Source organism: Triturus cristatus, chromosome 12 (genome assembly GCF_964204655.1).
Source record: "Triturus cristatus chromosome 12, aTriCri1.1, whole genome shotgun sequence".
NCBI classification, from domain to species: domain Eukaryota; kingdom Metazoa; phylum Chordata; class Amphibia; order Caudata; family Salamandridae; genus Triturus; species Triturus cristatus.
Window position 1 is genome coordinate 753,425,128 of NC_140595.1, and position 19,003 is coordinate 753,444,130.

The following is a 19,003-nucleotide window of genomic DNA, read 5'->3' on the forward strand; positions in this document are numbered from 1 at the left end:
AATTTACGTGTAGGTCCCTATAAAAGTGGCACTACAGGTGCCCAGGGTCTTTAAATGAAATGCAACTAGTGGGACTGCAGCACTAATTGTGCTACCCACTTAGGTAGCCTTTTAAAAATGTCTCAAGCATGACACTGCAGCTTGTGTGTTCAGTTTTAAACTGTCATTTTGGAATGGCAAAATAAAGGGTTCCGGGCTTCACTGGAAAGGCTGTTGTTGCCCGATCAGCACGTGTGATTTAGGCACCACGATGCTTAATTGAAGAACTATATTTGACTGTATGTTTATATTCAAATGTGTATTTATTCATGAATTTAGTTATTTGTCTATTTTGAAAAGCCATACCTCTTTATTTAACAAAGCAGGAGATGTAGTGTCTTGTAAATAAACAAACACTGGAACTCTTTTGGCTCCCACTGTACATCGTAGGCCTGTGACGTAAGCGTTGGAGCGATGAGTTGAAGGCTTAGAATGTCTGACTTACACGCAGCATAATAAAGACGTGTACAACTACTCTCTGCGTGTGTCTTGGTTATTGGCGAGTACCCAGGGCTGGTAGGACACTACATATGGTAGTTGAAGAAGGGCACAAATAGGGATTTAGCAGGTATGGGTCTTATCAAAAAGGTAAACTTACACTTTTGGTGAAAGTTTACTCTTGTTTGGCTATTCACAAGTGCAGTATCTTTACAACTACGGAGACTGTAGTCCGCACAAAAAAGTTATGAAAAGTCTATATTTTTGTGGGCAGAGGTTTCCACCCCAACTGTGGAGTCTCCGTAGTCATAAAGATACTTCACTTAAAACTACACTTGTAAATTGTGAATAGCAAAAGAATAGCAAACTTACACCAAAAGAGTAAGTTTACCTCTGTGAATTTGTGAATTTGTCCCTCTATGTCTAAACATCTCAGTTCATGGTAGTGAAAGCAGGTCTAGCACTGAGTCATTACAGATGCACCAACAGTAAAAAGGGTATGATATAGGTTAGGAAGGGAGAAATTGAAAAAGGACTTATCTCCCCAGTTATTATAAGTATGCAACATGGTAAAGGATGCAATAAAAGGGACAGTTCACCTCAAAGTAAAGAAAGATAAAAAATCCCTGAAAATAGCTCACTACTTGCCTCAGAATTGAGATAAACATCAACACCAACAAAAATATCTTGACCAATGTAGTAAAAATATTCAAAGTAAATGTACAGTCAAGGTAGGGCACAAGAAATAGCAAAGAGAGTAATTTCTCTGTTGTGCTAGGAATGGTGAGGATTTTTGCGCATTTAGATTTTTGTGTATTAATACCAACATGTTTATACTCCAGTATATATGCACACACAGATATATTACTATTGCCTTTAAAAAAAAAACATGAAGTTTACAAGTGTGTTTTTTTTAGCTTTGTTAACTAGACCTAAATTTAGGCCTAGCAACCATCTTGTTTAAAATTAATTTCTACTCTGTCTTTTCCCCGCACATTTTAATGTTTTTCTTATTGTTGCAGCATACAGTCAAGCAAAGCCATGTTTGTTTATTTCCATTGTTCATGCTGTTCTTGAAGAATCTTCCCAGGCTTGGTCACGGAAACACAAGTTTACTCCAGGGTACTTCTGCTAGCTCACTGTACCCTATTCATTCATAATACCTTATTGTTGTTAATGTATCTAGTTTGCCCACCATTTCTGAGTGGCATTAGTATAGAATGGGTAGAATCAATACTCATGTATTGGGATAGTGCCTGGATGGTAAAGAAATATAACACAAATATATGGTTTACAAACCCTAGATTTTGGGGGTGAACCATAATACTTTCATGAAGCCTTAGCAGTTGCTAGGGGTGCTGTACTTTTCTCTCTTGATTTTACTTTCTACTTAGGTCTTAGAAATTTTTTGATTTGCACTTACCTGTAATGCCCTATTTGCTGAAAGACTTCATTGCATTGACTGCACACTACTTATCTTCTGAATGTTTGTGTAGATCCTTTAAACTATTCCACTGATTTAGAGTTATAGCGTGGGCCCTTGTACATACTTGACTGTTTTCATGATATTTTGATGCGTTGGTGGGTGACTAACCTCAGTGAAACATTGCCTAATAAAAGTGAGGTTTAACACTATCTTTGATTCATTAAATTATGGGTGGTCTGTTGAGGTAAAGTTTTGGGCTGTCAACATTGTGGAGTCCAGCAGCTTTGAAAATGAAAGGGGGCCTACTCATAATAACACCCAAACAAAAATAAGTAAAAGACCCAAAATGACAAGAAAGGAAGACCCATTATCAGCCTCAATTGTATGCAATGAGTTACATGAGATACAATACGAACAATCAAAAGAAGCCTTTAAGTAAAATGGTCAATGTCAACAGATAGGAACAATATGAAAAAACAACATTGTCAGCTAAATATAGGAGACAGCACTGACCATTCAAAAGCTTCATAAAGTCTATGTTGAAAAGGGACTTTGCACATAAAAAGAGAGGCCTTTCCAATCCTTTTATGAGTAGAGTTATCTGCTCTAAATTAGTCGTCTCTGCAATTGTAAAATTACTATTAGTAAAATGAAACTCGTAGATTGTGAATGCCAAAACAGTAGTAAACTTACACAAAAGTTGTTTATGTTTGTGAATCAGGCCCAACATAATTCCATGTAAGGGCAATTCTGGTGCATTCCAAGATGAATGCTGTGGGAACCTGCGTACAAACAGGTTTAAAGTCAAGCAGTGTTTCGATAAGTTTACGTACTTCAGCTTGGTAAATGCTTGTATGCAAATATTGTATATGCACACTAACCAAGAGTTCAGAGGTACAGGTCCTGTGTCTGTAAAAGCTCAGAAATACAAAATAAGCCTGATCTTTCAGTAGCTTCACTATAAATACCCTTTTTGAGATTTTGGCATCCCTTACCTCAGCGCTCCTTGAACTCCACATCATGGCGCTGGAATTGACAAAGAGCTTCATCCCCGGTGGTGCGCTACCATTGTAGCCACCCACTTTTGTATGTCTGAGGGTGCCTTTAGGTCCTTGCTGCCAGTTCAATATGTCATACCATGAAGGGGGTTTGCCGCTGCTGTCAAAGAACACCTCAGTGCCGCCCTGGGCTCGGAAATGTACTCTCTTGACATAGTAGAGTAGCTGGGAGGTAGAAAAGATGGGAGGTATTGAATTTTCTTACGTCAAATTCTCAGCTCTATTCCTGTGCATTATCGTCTGCTTCAGATGGGTTACACAACATACACAGAACTCCTTGTGGGCAATGTCCATGAAAAATGGTCGCGGCTCTTCTGTTCTGAGATAAGGTTGAATAATGCATCATGTCCATCTGATTAGGAGTACCTTTTTGTTTATAGATCACATTTAAAATGGCAAACGTAGAAGATCTCTGGGGCATATCAACAACAACCGGCGATAATTATCTCTAAACACACTTAGCGCTAGGATAATTATCGCCGGCTAGCGTGAATTTTTATCGCTGAGATAGCGTGCTATTAGCAACGCTTATCTCAAAAGCGATAAAAATCCTCACGCTAACAGGCTCACGTGAGATTATCGCTGGAAACCCAGCGATAATCTCACGTTACCTTGTTGATAGGGACAGGCAAACTTAGCCATGATATCCTCCTCCCATAGGATATCATGGCTAAGTCAGAAAAATACCAGACGTAAAAAAGCAGCGTTAACCGCGGTTAGCGCTGCTTTTTTTGTCTCTAACAGGGTTAGCGATATTCTTGATAATAGGAGAAATGTCGCTTAGCGACATTTCTCCTATTATTTTACTCTGGAACGCCCCCTTTGCATCTCATTAGAGATGCAAGGGGAAGCGTAGAGTAAAAGGGTGCCAACATGCGAATTTGCATGTTAGCACCCTGCTGTTGATAGGGCGCTAGTTTTATCTCTGCTTTTTTTGGCTTTTAAAGCCAAAATAGCAGAGATAAAGCCCTTGTTGATATGCCACTCTGTATTCTATGTATGTATGTATGTATGTATGTATGTATGTATGTATGTATGTATGGATGGATGTATGTATGTATGTATGTATGTATGTATGTATCTATCTATCTATCTATCTATCTATCTATCTATCTATCTATCTATCTATCTATCTATCTATCTGTTGTCTGTCTCTCTATGTGTGTTATACACTTTCTTTTTTGTGCTTGGTTTTGAGTGCTGTTTTCATACAATCAGTTGCAGCATGGTTTGGTGTGAAAGATTAAAGTAGGTAAAATGTGAAAATAATGTTGACAGGAAATGGCTCTTTGAAATTTCTTCAAAGATGAACCAAAACTTAATCATACTCAGTCTGTGTTCCATACACATGTTTGGTCCTTAGATCCTCTACAGTGTTAAGGACATCCAGTGAAGGCCCAGCCTGTGCCAGCAAACGCTAAAGACATTTCAATGCCTGAGTCCTAGAAACTTGCATTTTTGTGTGTCTTAAAGTTGGTGTATGTGCATCCTCCTATATCTCCCTGTGCAGGAAAAAGGTTTCTGCCACAGGAATCAAATGGGTGCATATCCCATAAACGTCCTGCTGTCCCCTCAGAAGGGCAGGAGTAAAGGAGTGCTTCCCACCTGCTCGTCGCTCTGTTAGACCAATGGCATCTGCCTGCGCAATCCTCAGAGCCAGATCCCAACTTCCCATCCAGTGTTCGCCCAGCCTCTAGGATTGGATAGTTCTGTTACAGATTTGAATACAAATTGTGAAAATGATGGTCTAAGCTGAAGGATTACTATGGCAGCGTCTTCCCTGGACCTGGATGGTCTGGAACCCCAGCCATGATACCTCTTCGTTCCAAGAGTGACTTGCTGCCATTGCCTTGGGCCAGCACCCTCCAAGCAATTATCTGAAGGACTAGCATGGGTGCTCAGGGCCAGGTAGAGGATTGGTGTCTTAATGGGGCATGCTTCTAATTTACTCTTCTCTCTGATGACCTGGAGCTTCTGTCATGAGCACTCCTCCTCTACTGACGGGGTTTGAGGTGCAGGATTCCTTAGGGCTTCTGCCCAGAGTCAATGCAGCCCTGATCGTCCACCTCTTAGCCCAGACAGACCTCAGAAACTCCATTCCACCTACCTAGTCCTACAGCAACATTAATATCAGTGCTGCAGGGGATGCATTAACACAGAGGCCCAGAAGCATGGGGGCTCGCTTCCCCCCAATTATCGCTATCTTATACTACTGAGCGGGAGTGTACCAGGGCCCTTTATCCTTGCCAGCAGTGTAGACTCTGGCACCCTATCTATGCCACGGTTATGAATCAAACTCATGCATCACCACATATGGAAGTACTCACCTTCCTGTTGGTGTGGGATGCCTTTTCAGTTACTCCACCCACTAGGCAGTGTGCATTTCACTGCCACCAAAGGGGAAAAACAATTACATGCTTCTGAATGAATGAATGAAGGAATGAATGAATTAAAAGTTTTATAAAGCATGTGAATGCCTTGATGTCTTAGCGGTGGAGTTTCCAGTATGATCGTAAGTGAGGGCACGTGCTAGCTTTGAAACTATGTAGCAATAGCCATCTTTTTAGGGATTTCCTGAATGTCTGTCTATTGGTTTGGGTCCTCAAAGTAAAAGGTAATGTGTTCCATAATTTACAGGCGAAGTGAAAGAAGCCTTTGCCCTACCCATGCCCTGGGATGTCCAGAAGGGAAGCCGAGGATGATCCAAGATTATGTCATGGGCTGTACCATCTGATAAATTTGTTAAATTGAGCATGGCCAACGCCATAGAGTGTCTTGTGGACAATGCACAAAGACTTGAATTGAACCCTCTCCTGAACAGGCAGTCAGTGCAGATCTCGAATACCTTTTGAAATGGGGCTGAACATAGGTATTTTAAGCAGTAAGCGTGCTGCTGCATTTTGAAGTGACTGTAGCTCTCGCAGAATACCTTTTTTTTACTCCCAGGTAGAAGGCATTACCGTAGTCTATCCTTCTGGGAAAGTTTGCCACAGATTATTCTATGATAAACCGCAAAGCAAATCACTGAGGATTGTATTGCCTAGCTTTGAATTTCCTCTCTCATTTGGCAGCATATATTTTTTTGTTAACATGTGCTTTTTCTAAAATAACTCTTATTTGGACATTGTATCCATGATGGTATACTAGCCTTTAACTTTTTGGAAGATGGAAGAAGTTTACATCATGAAAGTAATTCCTCAAATCCAGCGAATAGTAAGGCAGAATGTAAGTGAGGGCCTGAATTCCAAATGAGACGTGGGACCAACCAGGAAAATGGACACATTGAAATTAGTGTCCTTTGTGCTTACAGAGGTAATAGGGGAGCAGGATCATATGAGATATGTTATAGTACCATGATTAAAAAATGAAGGTCCTTAACCAAAACATTTTACCTAGCACCTAACTTTTCAAACAATAAGTTCAGGCGGTCCTAATTTTTTTATAAGCCCGCCGCCGATGCTGCCGAATGGCAGGATTATTTTTGATTCTTTCTCATTGCTTTTTCATCCACCACCTTCTACATCCTGTCTCCCTTATATAATCTCAGGGCTGTTTTTCATTCCTTCTTTACAAATTTTACACTGGTTGCCTGTCTGTTTTCCTCCTTCATTCTCCGCTCTTCTGCATTTCTCTCCCTTCCTCTTGGCCTAACTATAATGATGAAAACTAAGGGCCTAATTATGAGTTTGGCGGTCCCACAACAGATGGTGCAATGCGCCATCCGCTGTGGGACCACCAAACCCATGATGCGACCACCCATCAGATCAGGAGCTATTTCCTTATCTGGAGGGCGGTTCTGCGGTGGTCTGAGAGCAGCGGTCTGTCAGGCTCATAAAAGAGCTTAACAGGGAGACCGCTGCTCTCAGTGTGCTGACTGCACCTTTCTACACGAGGTGGCATACATGCCACACCATGCAGGAAGGAGGTATTCAAATCCAGGGATGCACTACATGTGCTCCCTGCATGCACCCCCATGGCCAAATCCAGATGGGGGCCCTGTAATGGCCTCCTTTGTTGCCATTCCACCACCCTTCTCATGGCAGCTTTACCGCCTTGAAAAGGGCAGTGAAATGGCAACTCAGAATATGTTCAATGGTGCCTGCTGCGGCGGTCTTGTGGTGGTCTGACCACCACAAGCATAATACTGTAGGTGGTCAGACCACCACCACGGATACGATGGTCCAATGGACCAATGTACTTGTAATGTGGCCCTAAGTTCTGTCTCATAAGAATGAGTGCTGAAGCCAACCAAGTTCAATCACCAGCACAGTACAATGGCTGATTTACCAATAATGTATTTTCTTAGAATAAAAAATGATATTCCCTGCAGGATCACAATTATTACCAATTGGTTGGAGGCTCTGACATGAAGATGCACAATCACTTCGGAGAGCTAGTTTATTTTTTTCCTGCTACATCTTCCACGACTTCATGAAAAAACACCATTAATTCAGTTTGAGATCTTGTTGCAGGCCTTATTAACTTCTCCTAACTTAGGAGAGATTTTGATGTCAAAAACTAGATCGTATATGAGCAGGAAGCGATTAGATGTTGTTATCTCGCTTTACCCTTTACTTTTAGAGTCTAGATAGACCTCTACTTAACGTCCTGCTAAATAAATGTACTTAAAACAAAATACGATAAACCCCCCAAAAAATTCCACCTACCATTCATGGAGTAAAACCACCTCCCTTTCAATGTTGTGCTTAGGTAAAGTTTAGATATTCCTCTAAGAACACAGCAGGCAACCATGCACAAAGTGAATGCCTTTATATACAACAAGCATTTGCAATGCAATAGGTCTCGCAGTTACGCAAGTTTAAGCTATTGGCATTGTAAATGACAATGCCTTTTATTTATGTTTTAAAAACGAAAAAATAAATAAAAGGCATTGTTATTTGCAATGTAAATAGCTCAAACCTGCGTGAATGCGAGACCTATTGCATTGCAAATGCTTGTTTCCCTGAGTAATTGACTCTTGCTCCACAGACAAATGTCACTTACTTTGGGGATTTTCGGACCAAGAAATACTTCTCAAAATACATTTAAAAAGTCATAAGAAAGTTTTGTTCATTATGCCTGAAAATGTAGAAATAAATTGCAACCAAAACAGGAAAAGACACACCCGCTCACAAAAAACAACCTATGTAAACTGGGACCTGAAAGAGCAATGCGACATTAGCACTCACTGGATAGCCTCACTGAAAGAAGACTGAGATGGGACAGTGACCAAAGCTCACTGGATTCCCTCACTGAAAGAAGACTGTGGTGGCACAGCAACCAGAGCTCACTGGATAGCCTCGCCGAGAGCACTGTGACATGAAATGGTAAAGTGGCCAGAACTGACTGAAAACCCTCACTGAGAGCACTGTGCCATGATATGGCACAGTGGCCAGAGCTCACTGGATACCCTTACTGAAAGAAGACAGAGATGGGACAGTTGCCAGAGCTCACTGGATAGCCTCATTGAAAGAAGATTGCGATGGGACAGTGACCAGAGCTCACTTGATAGCCTAGCTAAGATCACTGTGACATGAAATGGCAAATTGGTCAGAACTCACAGACTGTCATGGAACAATCACCAGAGCTTACTGGATAGCCTCACTGAGAGCAGTGTGACATGGAATGGTACAGTGACTAGGGCTCACTGAAAAACCTCAATGAGAGTGCTGTGACACAATATGGCACAGTGACTAGAGTTTGCTAGATAGCGTCACTGAGAGCACTGTGAGATGAAATGGCACAGTGACCAGAGCTCACTGGATAGCCTCACTGAAAGAAGACTGAGATGGGACACTGGTCAGAGCTCACTGGATACCCTCACTGAGAGCACTGTGACACAAAATGGTATATTGACCTGAGCTCACTGGATACCCACACTGAAAGAGGACTGCGATAGAACAGTGACCAGAGCTCACCGGATAGCCTCACTGAAAGCTCAATTAAATGGCACAGTGACCAGAGCTCACTGGATAGCTTCACTGAGAGCACTGTGATACGAAATCGCACAGTGACCAGAGGACACTGGATAGCCTCACTGTGACATGAAATGGTACAGTGACCAGAGTTCATTGAATATCCTCACAGAGAATACTTTGACACGAAATGGCACAGTGACTAGAGCTCACTGGATAGCCTCACTGAGAGTACTGTAGCACGAAATGCCACAGTGATCAGAGCTCACTGGATAGCCTTACTGTGACACAAAATGGCACAGTGACCAGAGTTCATTGAATAGCCTCACTGAGAGTACTTTGACACGAAATGGCACAGTGAAAAGAGCTCACTGAATAGCCTCGCAGAGAGTACTGTGGCACGAAATGTCACAGTGATGGGAGCTCACTGGATATTCTCACTGATAGGAGACTGTGATAGAACAATCACCAGAGATTACTGGATAGCCTCACTGAGAGCAATGTGACATGGAATGGTACAGTTACTAGGGCTCACTGAAAACCCTCAGTGAGAGTGCTGTGACACAAAATGGCACAGTGACCAGTTTCACTAGAAAGCCTCACTCACTGAGAGCACTGTGAAACGAAACAGCACAGTGACCAGAACTCACTGGATAGCCTCACTGAGAGCACTGTGACACGAAATGTCATAGTGACCAGAGCTCACTGGATAGACTCAGTGAGAGCAGTGTGACACAAAATGGCACAGTGACCAGAGCTCATTGGATATTCTTACCGAAAACACTGTGGCATGAAATGGTACTGTGACCAGAGCTCACTGGATAGCCTCACTGAAAGAGGACTGCGATGGAACAGTGAACAGAGCTCACTTGATAGCCTCACTGAGAGCACTGTGGCATGGAAAGGTACAGTGACTGGAGCTCACTGGATACCCTCACTGAAAGAGCAATGTGACCAGAGCTCACTGGATACCCTCATTGGATACACTCACTGAAAGAGGACTGCAATGGAACAGTAACCAGAGATCAGTAGATAGCCTCACTGAGAGGACTTTGACACAAAATGTTACAGTGACCAGAGCTCACTGGATAGCCTCACTGAGAGCACTGTGAAACGAAATGGCACAGATACCAGAGCTCACTGGATATTCTTACTGAAACTGCGGCCTGAAATCACAAGTCACAAGAAACCCTTACTAAGTGAGCCCTGTGATGTCAACGTCAGAGTGCACTCTAAGTGTCATTAGACACTATCCTGTGGCAGCTCTATGCTAAAACTGCAATGTGGCCTCAAAGCTCACTGAGTATCAAGAATGAAACTTCCCCGTGATGCAAATGTTTACTGGGTATCCTTGCGTAAACTAACCTGTGACATCAGAGCCAGTGTTAACTGAGTATTCTGCTGTAAACTGCCTTGTAAAGTCAGAGCTCAAGTGACAACTTCACTGAAACTGTTGTGTGGTAACAGAATTTATTGGAAATGCTCACTGCTCCTTAGTTCTGCAAATCTTTACAACACCTACGCTAACTAACATCACAGCATTAAACACGGACAAAAATTGTCCTCACTCCATTTGACTATGACATGAGATCACAAGGTCAGATCACAAACGCGCTTTACAATATCAAGCCATCTGCTGTTACAGTCTATTGATTGTCAGCGGTGTTGACAGGAGGACGGAAAAGAGAGCACAGCAACACTTGATTAAAGGTGGGGTGAGGAGGGCTTAATACCTGCATGATTGCCCTTGCATGGTGGTGGAGGCTTTGAGTCTCTGGCATACCTTAACACAAGAGCCCACTCAGCCCACGTGCAATTTCAACAAAAGCAGCTTTCGACCACTTGAAGTGAGTCTCGGTGCATCAAAACGTGACATCCGGCCAGTAGATAACAAACAGTGCAAGATCACATGCACCTAAGTGAGCGTCTGGGAAACAGCGAGTGACATACCCCGGGACTGCATCTCCGTCACGCCACTGATGTCAAAGCAGTTCAAAGCAAATCCCTCTTACCTTACTTTCATCTGCGCTCCCCCTTTCACCTTTCTAATGCTGACAAGTCCCCTGCCTGGGTATTGTTGATAGATGATGAAGTGTCGTCTGGCTGCCTATCTCGGTGTTGTGAGGGAGTGATTTAGGAGGGCTATTTTTACCTCAACCCATCGCATAGATCCAGAACTTATTTTCACTGGAGAAAAAGTTGTCGCCATTGCGCAAAGGCAGCCGCTTGTTTATATTCGCATTGCGTTTTCACTTTAAAAATAGCTGCCGCCTCACACAGAACTCGTGGGTGGGGCAGCAGCGTTTGCTAAAGTGAAAGCGCAATGCAAAAATAAACATGCAGCCACCATTGCCAAAGCAACTGAAAGAAAATAGTGCTCACCCACTTATGAAGGAGACCGTGTAACGCCACAAGTAAAAGATCCAATCCTGATGGGCAGTCACAAATGGAGACAGGGCTGTAACAAGGAGGGACTAAGAAGCCTCATTATCAATTGGAAGCCAGGATTTACCATGGACAATGACACCAGCCAATGAAAAATATGGGCGGAGCTTCCACAGCACTACCACATCTCTCCCTACTACAATATGCCTCGTTGCGCATGTGCTGCAAATGCTAGGCTCGACCTAAAAACAACAGTCAACAGCAGTGAAAATGGTGTAAACCACATGTCAGGGCAGATGTTACTGGCTTCAAACAAAATCCTACAAGAAAGATTTTTTGAGGGCCAAATCAGATTTTGTGTACAACTGCACCACCCTTTCTTTCATTCTTACTTGTGATCTATTTCAAAGCCTCAAAACCTTTCTCCGACCAATCTGTGCTCTCTCTACAACACATAATTCCCAACATTAATGTGACAAACTAGCTCTCTATTTTAACAGCAACATTAAAAGACATGCATGCAATACACAAAACTGACTGCCTACATCTGCAAATACACCCCCTTTTACATTACTCAATCCTCCAACTAACTCCTGAACTAGTTTGTGTCGTTTTAAGGCTGAGGAATTTTTCTTGGCTCTCAACCATGTTTGCTTGATCCTTGGCAACAGGGATTCAGACCAAGGATAGGTACTGAGAATGCTTTTTTCTGCTGTTCGGGATCTAAGACTATTTCTAGATCAAGGAGATTCACCGCCCTGATCCTCTTAGACCTCCCGACTGCACTTGAAGCAGTGGACCCGTCCGTTCTACTGAGATGGCTAACTGAGCTGGGAATACTGGGACTATTTTTTCCTGGTTTGCTTCTGCATAAATTAGTCCCCCTCGGTTAATCAGATCTCATGCTGGTCTTACAGTATCTTATGACAATAACACAAGTTGAATATTCTGCCAGACAATTCATCACCCAGTTGTATCAACAATTTGTCGAAGCACTTGAAGGGAGCGCAGGCTTTTTTGTCCATACACTTATTCCCAATAAATGCTAATATGAAGAAGCTTTTGGTGGCCAGGAACAATTTAAATAGCTGTCAAAATACTAACTGGCCTTTGTCCTTGGGTGACCACCATTCCCCAGCTGTAAGTCAAGTCACTAGGAGTTCATTCGAACAGCTATCTTCTCCTCAAATCTCAGATAAATGCTGTGACATAAGTCTGTTTCTATAGATTCAAATTCCAAGAGAAATACATTTTTCATGCTCAATTTGATTCTGCATTTACCAAGAATAGACTATTGTGGTATGTTATATCTGGATCTTTCCACAGACAAGTTTACGTAAACTATACAGGTCGAAAAGGGCCTCATCTTAAAATACCAGATCATGTCTGCAAGCAGGAATCCAACTACAATGGCTCTAAGATAAGCAAAGAGTATATTTTAAAACTCTTTGCTTTATGTGCAATATTTACTACAACATTGAGAAATGATATCTACAGCAATGCTTCATTTGCTACTTTTTGGGTAGAAATATATGCTCCAGCTCAAGTTTCCCCTTGTTCCACTCTGGGTACCAGGCCTGGTGGGTGGTCTCCTAACTATTTGGGCCGCCACCTTTGGATCAATCTCCATCTCTGTATACACTCCATTGAGCTGTTTTTCTTTTGTACACTAATATTCATCGTACAGTTATTGCTGATGGTCCTTAGCAGAAAGATGCATCTCAGATTTAACAGGCGCTCTATAAATAATACATCAAATTGAATGAAAACACATGAAATGACGCTGGTTCACTCTATGCACCTGTAAGGTTAAATTAAAGCTGAAATTTACCTGCCATGGTTGGAAATCCCAAATGTCTACAGAGGTTGCATGAAAAAATTGACCATTTGTTGAAGTAGCGGTGTTCAGGTCATGCAGCGCCAAAGCCAAGGCGGAGCTTGCACTGTAGACATTGTAGGTCACTCGAGGATTGATTAGTTCATTAAAGATGCCGTCAAGCATTGTCAGTTTCTCATCACCTGTACATTGTCTATTTCCACTCTGTGATAAACCTGGGAGAGTGACGTTGTCTAACCAATTGCAGTTGAAAATTGTTTCCCAAAATTCTTTCATAAAAAGGCCCTCTGAGAACTTAGATGGATGGATGCTAGCGAGATGCTCTTCAAAGCCTGGCATCTCCCCACTGTAGGTTGCAAACCCAATTAAACCAGTCAGAATCTTCTGGTACCTCTCTGTGGATAAAAGGGCAGATGTTGACCAGGCCTCGCTGGCTATCCAGGTCTTCCCTGTCACATTCTGCCTCACCATCTCATCCATAACTGGGACTAGGCTTGCTTCACTAGAGAAGACAACGATGACCATAGCCGAAGAGGCTTTTGTCACCTTCGCAATGTGAAAGGCGTTCCTGTCAAGGCGATCTGTGATGATGCTCTCGGAGAAGGCAACACATGCCCCGGCCTTCAAGAGCTCTTGCTTTATGATCTGCACACCAAGCTTACCATAGTCATTGTCTGTAGCAAGAAGACCCACCCAGGTCCACCCAAAGCGAACCAGCAGCTGGGCCAGCCCACGCGACTGGAAGTCATCACTTGGAATGGTCCGGAAGAAGGAAGGGAACTGGTTGCGGTCACTTAGGAGAGGACTCGTTGAAAAGTAGCTGATCTGATCAAAGAAATGGAGACACATTTTATTTCTACAAACAGCAGCAGGGAGCTGAAGAAAGTTTATCACCAACCACCGGGGTTCAAGGCTATATGGAGTGGTATATTTGAAAAACGTAAACAAATACACGTTTTTGAAATGTTGAAATTTAAGTTGATTTCACATCGTTTAAATTTTTTTACTTGAACACTAATTCGGTTAGTTTAAAATTTGGTTTAGCTATTTCAGGTCATCCACTGTTAACTGAAAGTCATGTATAAAAACGTGACTTGCATTAATAAATATAATAATGTATATTTTCAAAACAGTGCTAAATTGTGTTTGATTTGTGATTTGTCAAGATTTTACAGTTTCTATTCACTCTTTTTATCGGAAGCAAAGCAAATGAATGATTGCTATTATGTCCCAAACTTAAGTTTACGGAATAAATGTCTTTAGTAAACTATTGCTTTTTGTAGATGCATTCAACTAGTGTAAAACAGCATGTTGCAATGTTTGTGTGTGGTTCCCATTCTTACATATTAGCTCAGAATGTTTAAGATAAGTCTAAAAGCTATTCAGGGGGCAGCTAATAAAGTTTACTTATCAGTAACATAGTATTTTATGATAGTGCTTACAACAGTATATTGCCGCGTTATAAGACCTTGTGTAAAAGTCTGCTACTTTTACAAAAGTTACACAAGTCAATAGAACTTGTGAAGATAACGGAGTAGTACCTTCTGGCCATAGGCATGGGTCTGGATAAGCTAGATGTGCCTGGATTTTCTTCTTGGCTGCTCGATTAAGGTCTTCTAGCTAAAGATTGCTACCTGTTTGATGAACACATTGGGGCAGATTTATGAGCCCCTTGCGCCACTTTTGCGTCACTTTTAACATGGGAAAAGTGACGCAAAAGTGGCGCAAGGGGCTCATAAATCTGCCCCATTGTTCAAAGGGTGCTTTGCGTCAAAAATATTTATAAATTAATCTGTGTTGTTATAAAGTCTATCTGTATATGCCAGATACTCCACATACATGCTACATGTTGGTCCTGGTGCCCAGTGGAGTCAGACACCTACTAGTGGTATTCTATCGAGCCACAAATCTAAGAATGCAGATCTGACTGAAACACACCCTCCTTCAGGCACTCACCTGTGGGTAGCCATAGAGACCCAGCACACGTGCCATTAGGATTGAGTTCGAAGAGCCTGCGTCCCCCACGATTCCTGCAAGTGGAACATCCCGCTGGCACCGGTAGTTGGGAAGGAATTCTTCTTTCCCTGTAAGAATCTGGAGGGTCTCCTGCAGTACCAACTGGAGCATTGTACAGGAGTCATAGATTTGGAATCCCAGGGTGATATTGGGTAAGATGTCAGGGGTTCCATTAATTTGCTCAATGGTAAAAACCATCGCCTGGAGCCACTGGAAATTTTGCAGACTGAACCTTGAAAGAAGAGCAGTGTAAAACCACCTACACATCTATAGAACATGATGTCATCATCATTTAATTGTTTCAGTCAACACCATTACCCCTGAAGAACATTGCAATCTGAAATACCCTCCCACTTCCTGAAAGCCCAGTAACATTATGTATCACAGAACACAAACAGTGGCACTTTAAGTGGGTCATTAAAAGGTGAGGAATGGGGCTTTCCAGGATTGTCTAATATGCTGGTGTTGTGTAGAAATCCTTAATATGATTAAATGGATTGCGTATTTGCCCTTGTTTAAACTTTGACAGAAATGTTGCAATGTAACATTTATCATTTGAGCATTGCACTTTCTTTCCAAATATGTTCAATAGCTTTAGAACATGTGCTCAACTTCAATATGCTGAAATGTAGTGACTAATACCAGCGTACTGAAATGTAAAGGTATGCTATGTTTACTGTTCAACAGAGGTTTCTAAAAATTCCATTATATTATTAATCCCATTCACCTCACAATAACAGCATCTCATCCTTTGATCCTTATCTTTTCTAAAAACAATAATTGTATGTGGAAATAATCTTGCAAAAATCTCTGTTTTTGTGACATCTCATTTGGTTACGTTTTAAGGGATTTTCAGGGTGACATACATATTCAAATTAGAGACTCTTTGAAACTATGGGCAATCTTTTATTAGGCTTTTTAGACTTAAATTACATAATTGTATCCCTCTGATAGCATCCAAGGTAAACTCATTTCTAAGACAAAACTTAAATTCAGAACATCTCAAGTTCTTCCAACTCTCAGTTGAATGCAAGAACCACAATATTTTAGCTTGGTTTGATCTCACCTCAGTTTGAGGACCCCTTAAGAATTTATTTAGAACTTTGCTGTCACTGTCTTCCTAAGAGAATAAGAGTGGGACACTCATGCTATATTGTAGCAGGAGACCGCTGTGCAAGAAAGGAAAATGGACACTCATATCTTCTGGTTGACTGCTGAAAAGCAGCCACAAGCGGGCTGCCGTAGGCCCGTTAGACCACTGGCTCACTATCGTTAGCAATGCCCCTGCAATCACGCCACTCATAAGGGATTACAAATGGATCAAAAAAGCAGGCTATAATCAACTTGGTAATATGCTGTAATTAGTAGGGATGTGCATCATTTTTATTACACAAGCAAAATCATGACTAGATTCCACATTCTGGCATTCCTCCACCTGTGATATTTCTAGGCCTGGGCTGAATTTTAACTGTGCTTGAGTAATCAGAGTAATTTTGTTAAATTTGCCTTGCTCATTGCGAAATTAAACATTTTGCAATTATGCCCGGTCGCATAATTAGGAGTAATTTGGATGGAAAAAAGGAACAGAAAAAATGAAGCTGGGTAGAGTGAGTTGCTGCTCACACTGCTGTTTGTGTTGTTTTGAATTTAGTGCTGCTGTATTAGTACAAAATGGATCCTCACTCTGATTTTAGACGCAAGGGCGTATTGTGCACTAAGAAAATAGGACTTTATGCCTAAAGTAAGTTGGGGTATTCAAATCAAATTCAAATCAAAGACAAGCTTTATTCGATTGTTGTATCACACAACCATAAAAGCACTTAAAAACATGTTAATTCATTACACAGCAAAAAAAGGTTTAACATTTTTCAAATAAACAATTAAACATGATTCCATTAAAAGACTGTATCCTTTGCCTCATTACACATGCATAATTATGTTACAATACTTTTCCTATGACTGTAAAAACATGGCAACCCTCCATATTATATGTTTATTTTCCAGGTGCTGTAGTACAATGAACGCAGGGCGGCATTGTCTGATCCCCATAGATTTCAGAATTTTACGATCCACATTAATTCATTATAAAATTTACAAAATAAAACAACGTGCATGGTGGAGTGTTCTGAATGATTGTCACAAGGGCACAGTTGCATATCTCTACCCCAATTGTTCATTTTAGGGAAGCTTACCAATTTATGAAAGATCCCAAATCTAAACCTTGTTAATTAGAGCCGGTCATAGCACCCGGGAACCATTTTCAGATAAGGTTGAATACTATAGCCTTATAGCCCGCCGTAGCGGGCTATACCGGCTGTTAAAGGCCCGCTGCAGCGTTAAAGGCCCGAGCCGAAGGCGAGGGACTTTAACAAAGCAGAGGGACTTTAAAAGCCAGTATAGCCCAGCTACAAAGGGCTATAAGGCTATTAGAACATTCTGCCACTAGAGGGCAGAATGTTCTAACAAAACAAAGCCTTCAGGGAGCGCGAGGGGATTAAAATCCCCTCAGGCTCCCTGAAGTCTTTGTTCACAGCCAGAGCTGTGAACAAAGACACATTGGAATGTTGGTGCTCCGGGCTTATAGCAGCCATTATAAGCCCGGAGCCCTCCATTGTTTACAATGGAGCTCCCAACATTCCAATGTTCTAATAATGGTTGTTAAGATCATTTGGTTGTCCCGCACGGTAGGCTTTATGATCTCTTGTGTTAATCTACAAGTATCTAATAGTAAAAGACACTCTTTTTTTTTAGCTCTTTCTCAACATAGTGCTAGGATCTATAAAATATTCTAGGTGGCCAATGTCACGCATGAAATCTCTCACACACCTTAGCCAGGTAATTGACAGAGCTCCCTCTAGTGTTAAACTTATTCGATAAAATGGCCTGAGTGAGTACAGTTTTTGGTGATGTCCAGATCCTGTTCCATAAAAGAATGGGTTCCATTTTTATACGATCAGCTATGTACAGTATACCCAATTCAGAAATACAGACAAACGAGGATGTACAACTTGATACAGCTAAAATATAAGGTAAAAATGCATTTTCCACAGTTTGCAAAGAATACACATCTACAAAACCCCAAATCCCAGCCCCATAGATGGCCGTGGCACTGCACTTTGCCTTATATACCTGAATAAGTTCAACAGGTGGCCTCCTGCCTAACTTTCTTGAAAAATTTAGGAGAGCGCCCGTAGACTTTAAAAACCCCAATTTCTTTGCATGGACTGCTTGAGCCCAGTGGTCATTCTCAGAGAAAAGTACACCAAGGTATGAAAAACTTTTGGTAAATGCAATCTTCTGTCTGTCTATATACATATTCCTGCATTTACAGCTACCGTGGCCACACCGCATTAAAAACGTTTTGTGGTGTTTACTCTAAGGCCAAGGTGACACATGAAGGCTACAAAGGAGTTTAACAACTTTTGCAAACCAACCTGATTATGTGACATCAGAACTGCGTCATCCGCATATAAAAGCGCAGGTATTGGACGTCCAGCTATGTGGGGGTGGTCTAGTTGGTCTTTTATCAGTGCCTCGCCAAGGCCATTAATATAAAGATTAAAAAGGAAGGGGGTAAGAACACAACCTTGTCTGACCCCCCTCCTAATCGGAAACAGAACAGAGCACTCACCAGTGATACTATATTGTACTTTTGCCCTTGCATCAATATATAACCATCTCAGAAAATGTATTATGTTTATGTCCACTCCCATACCCTCAAGAATCTCCCACAAAAAAAAGAATAGCCTTTAAGGTCTGCTGCCTGGTTTTTAAAGCCCAGACTGGTACCTCTCCGGCTTTTGTGAAGTCCTTGGTTACCCCTTACCGTCCCTCTCGTATCCTGAGGTCTACTAATCTCCAGCTTTTGGTCATCCCTCGCTTCAAATTT

At 41.7% G+C, this 19,003-nt stretch overlaps 1 protein-coding gene across 1 annotated transcript in view; it reads right to left on the minus strand.

Annotated features, from left to right (window-relative positions):
- LOC146782704 (extracellular calcium-sensing receptor-like) overlaps window positions 1-19,003 on the minus strand; it is a 78,367-nt gene that overhangs the window by 43,189 nt on the left and 16,175 nt on the right. The window contains exons 2-4 of the mRNA XM_085637193.1: window positions 15,055-15,346; window positions 13,093-13,923; window positions 2,899-3,126 (exon numbers count right to left, since the gene is read on the minus strand). Of these exons, the coding sequence (XP_085493319.1) occupies window positions 2,899-3,126; window positions 13,093-13,923; window positions 15,055-15,346 (1,351 nt within the window). The remainder of the gene's footprint in view (window positions 1-2,898; window positions 3,127-13,092; window positions 13,924-15,054; window positions 15,347-19,003) is intronic.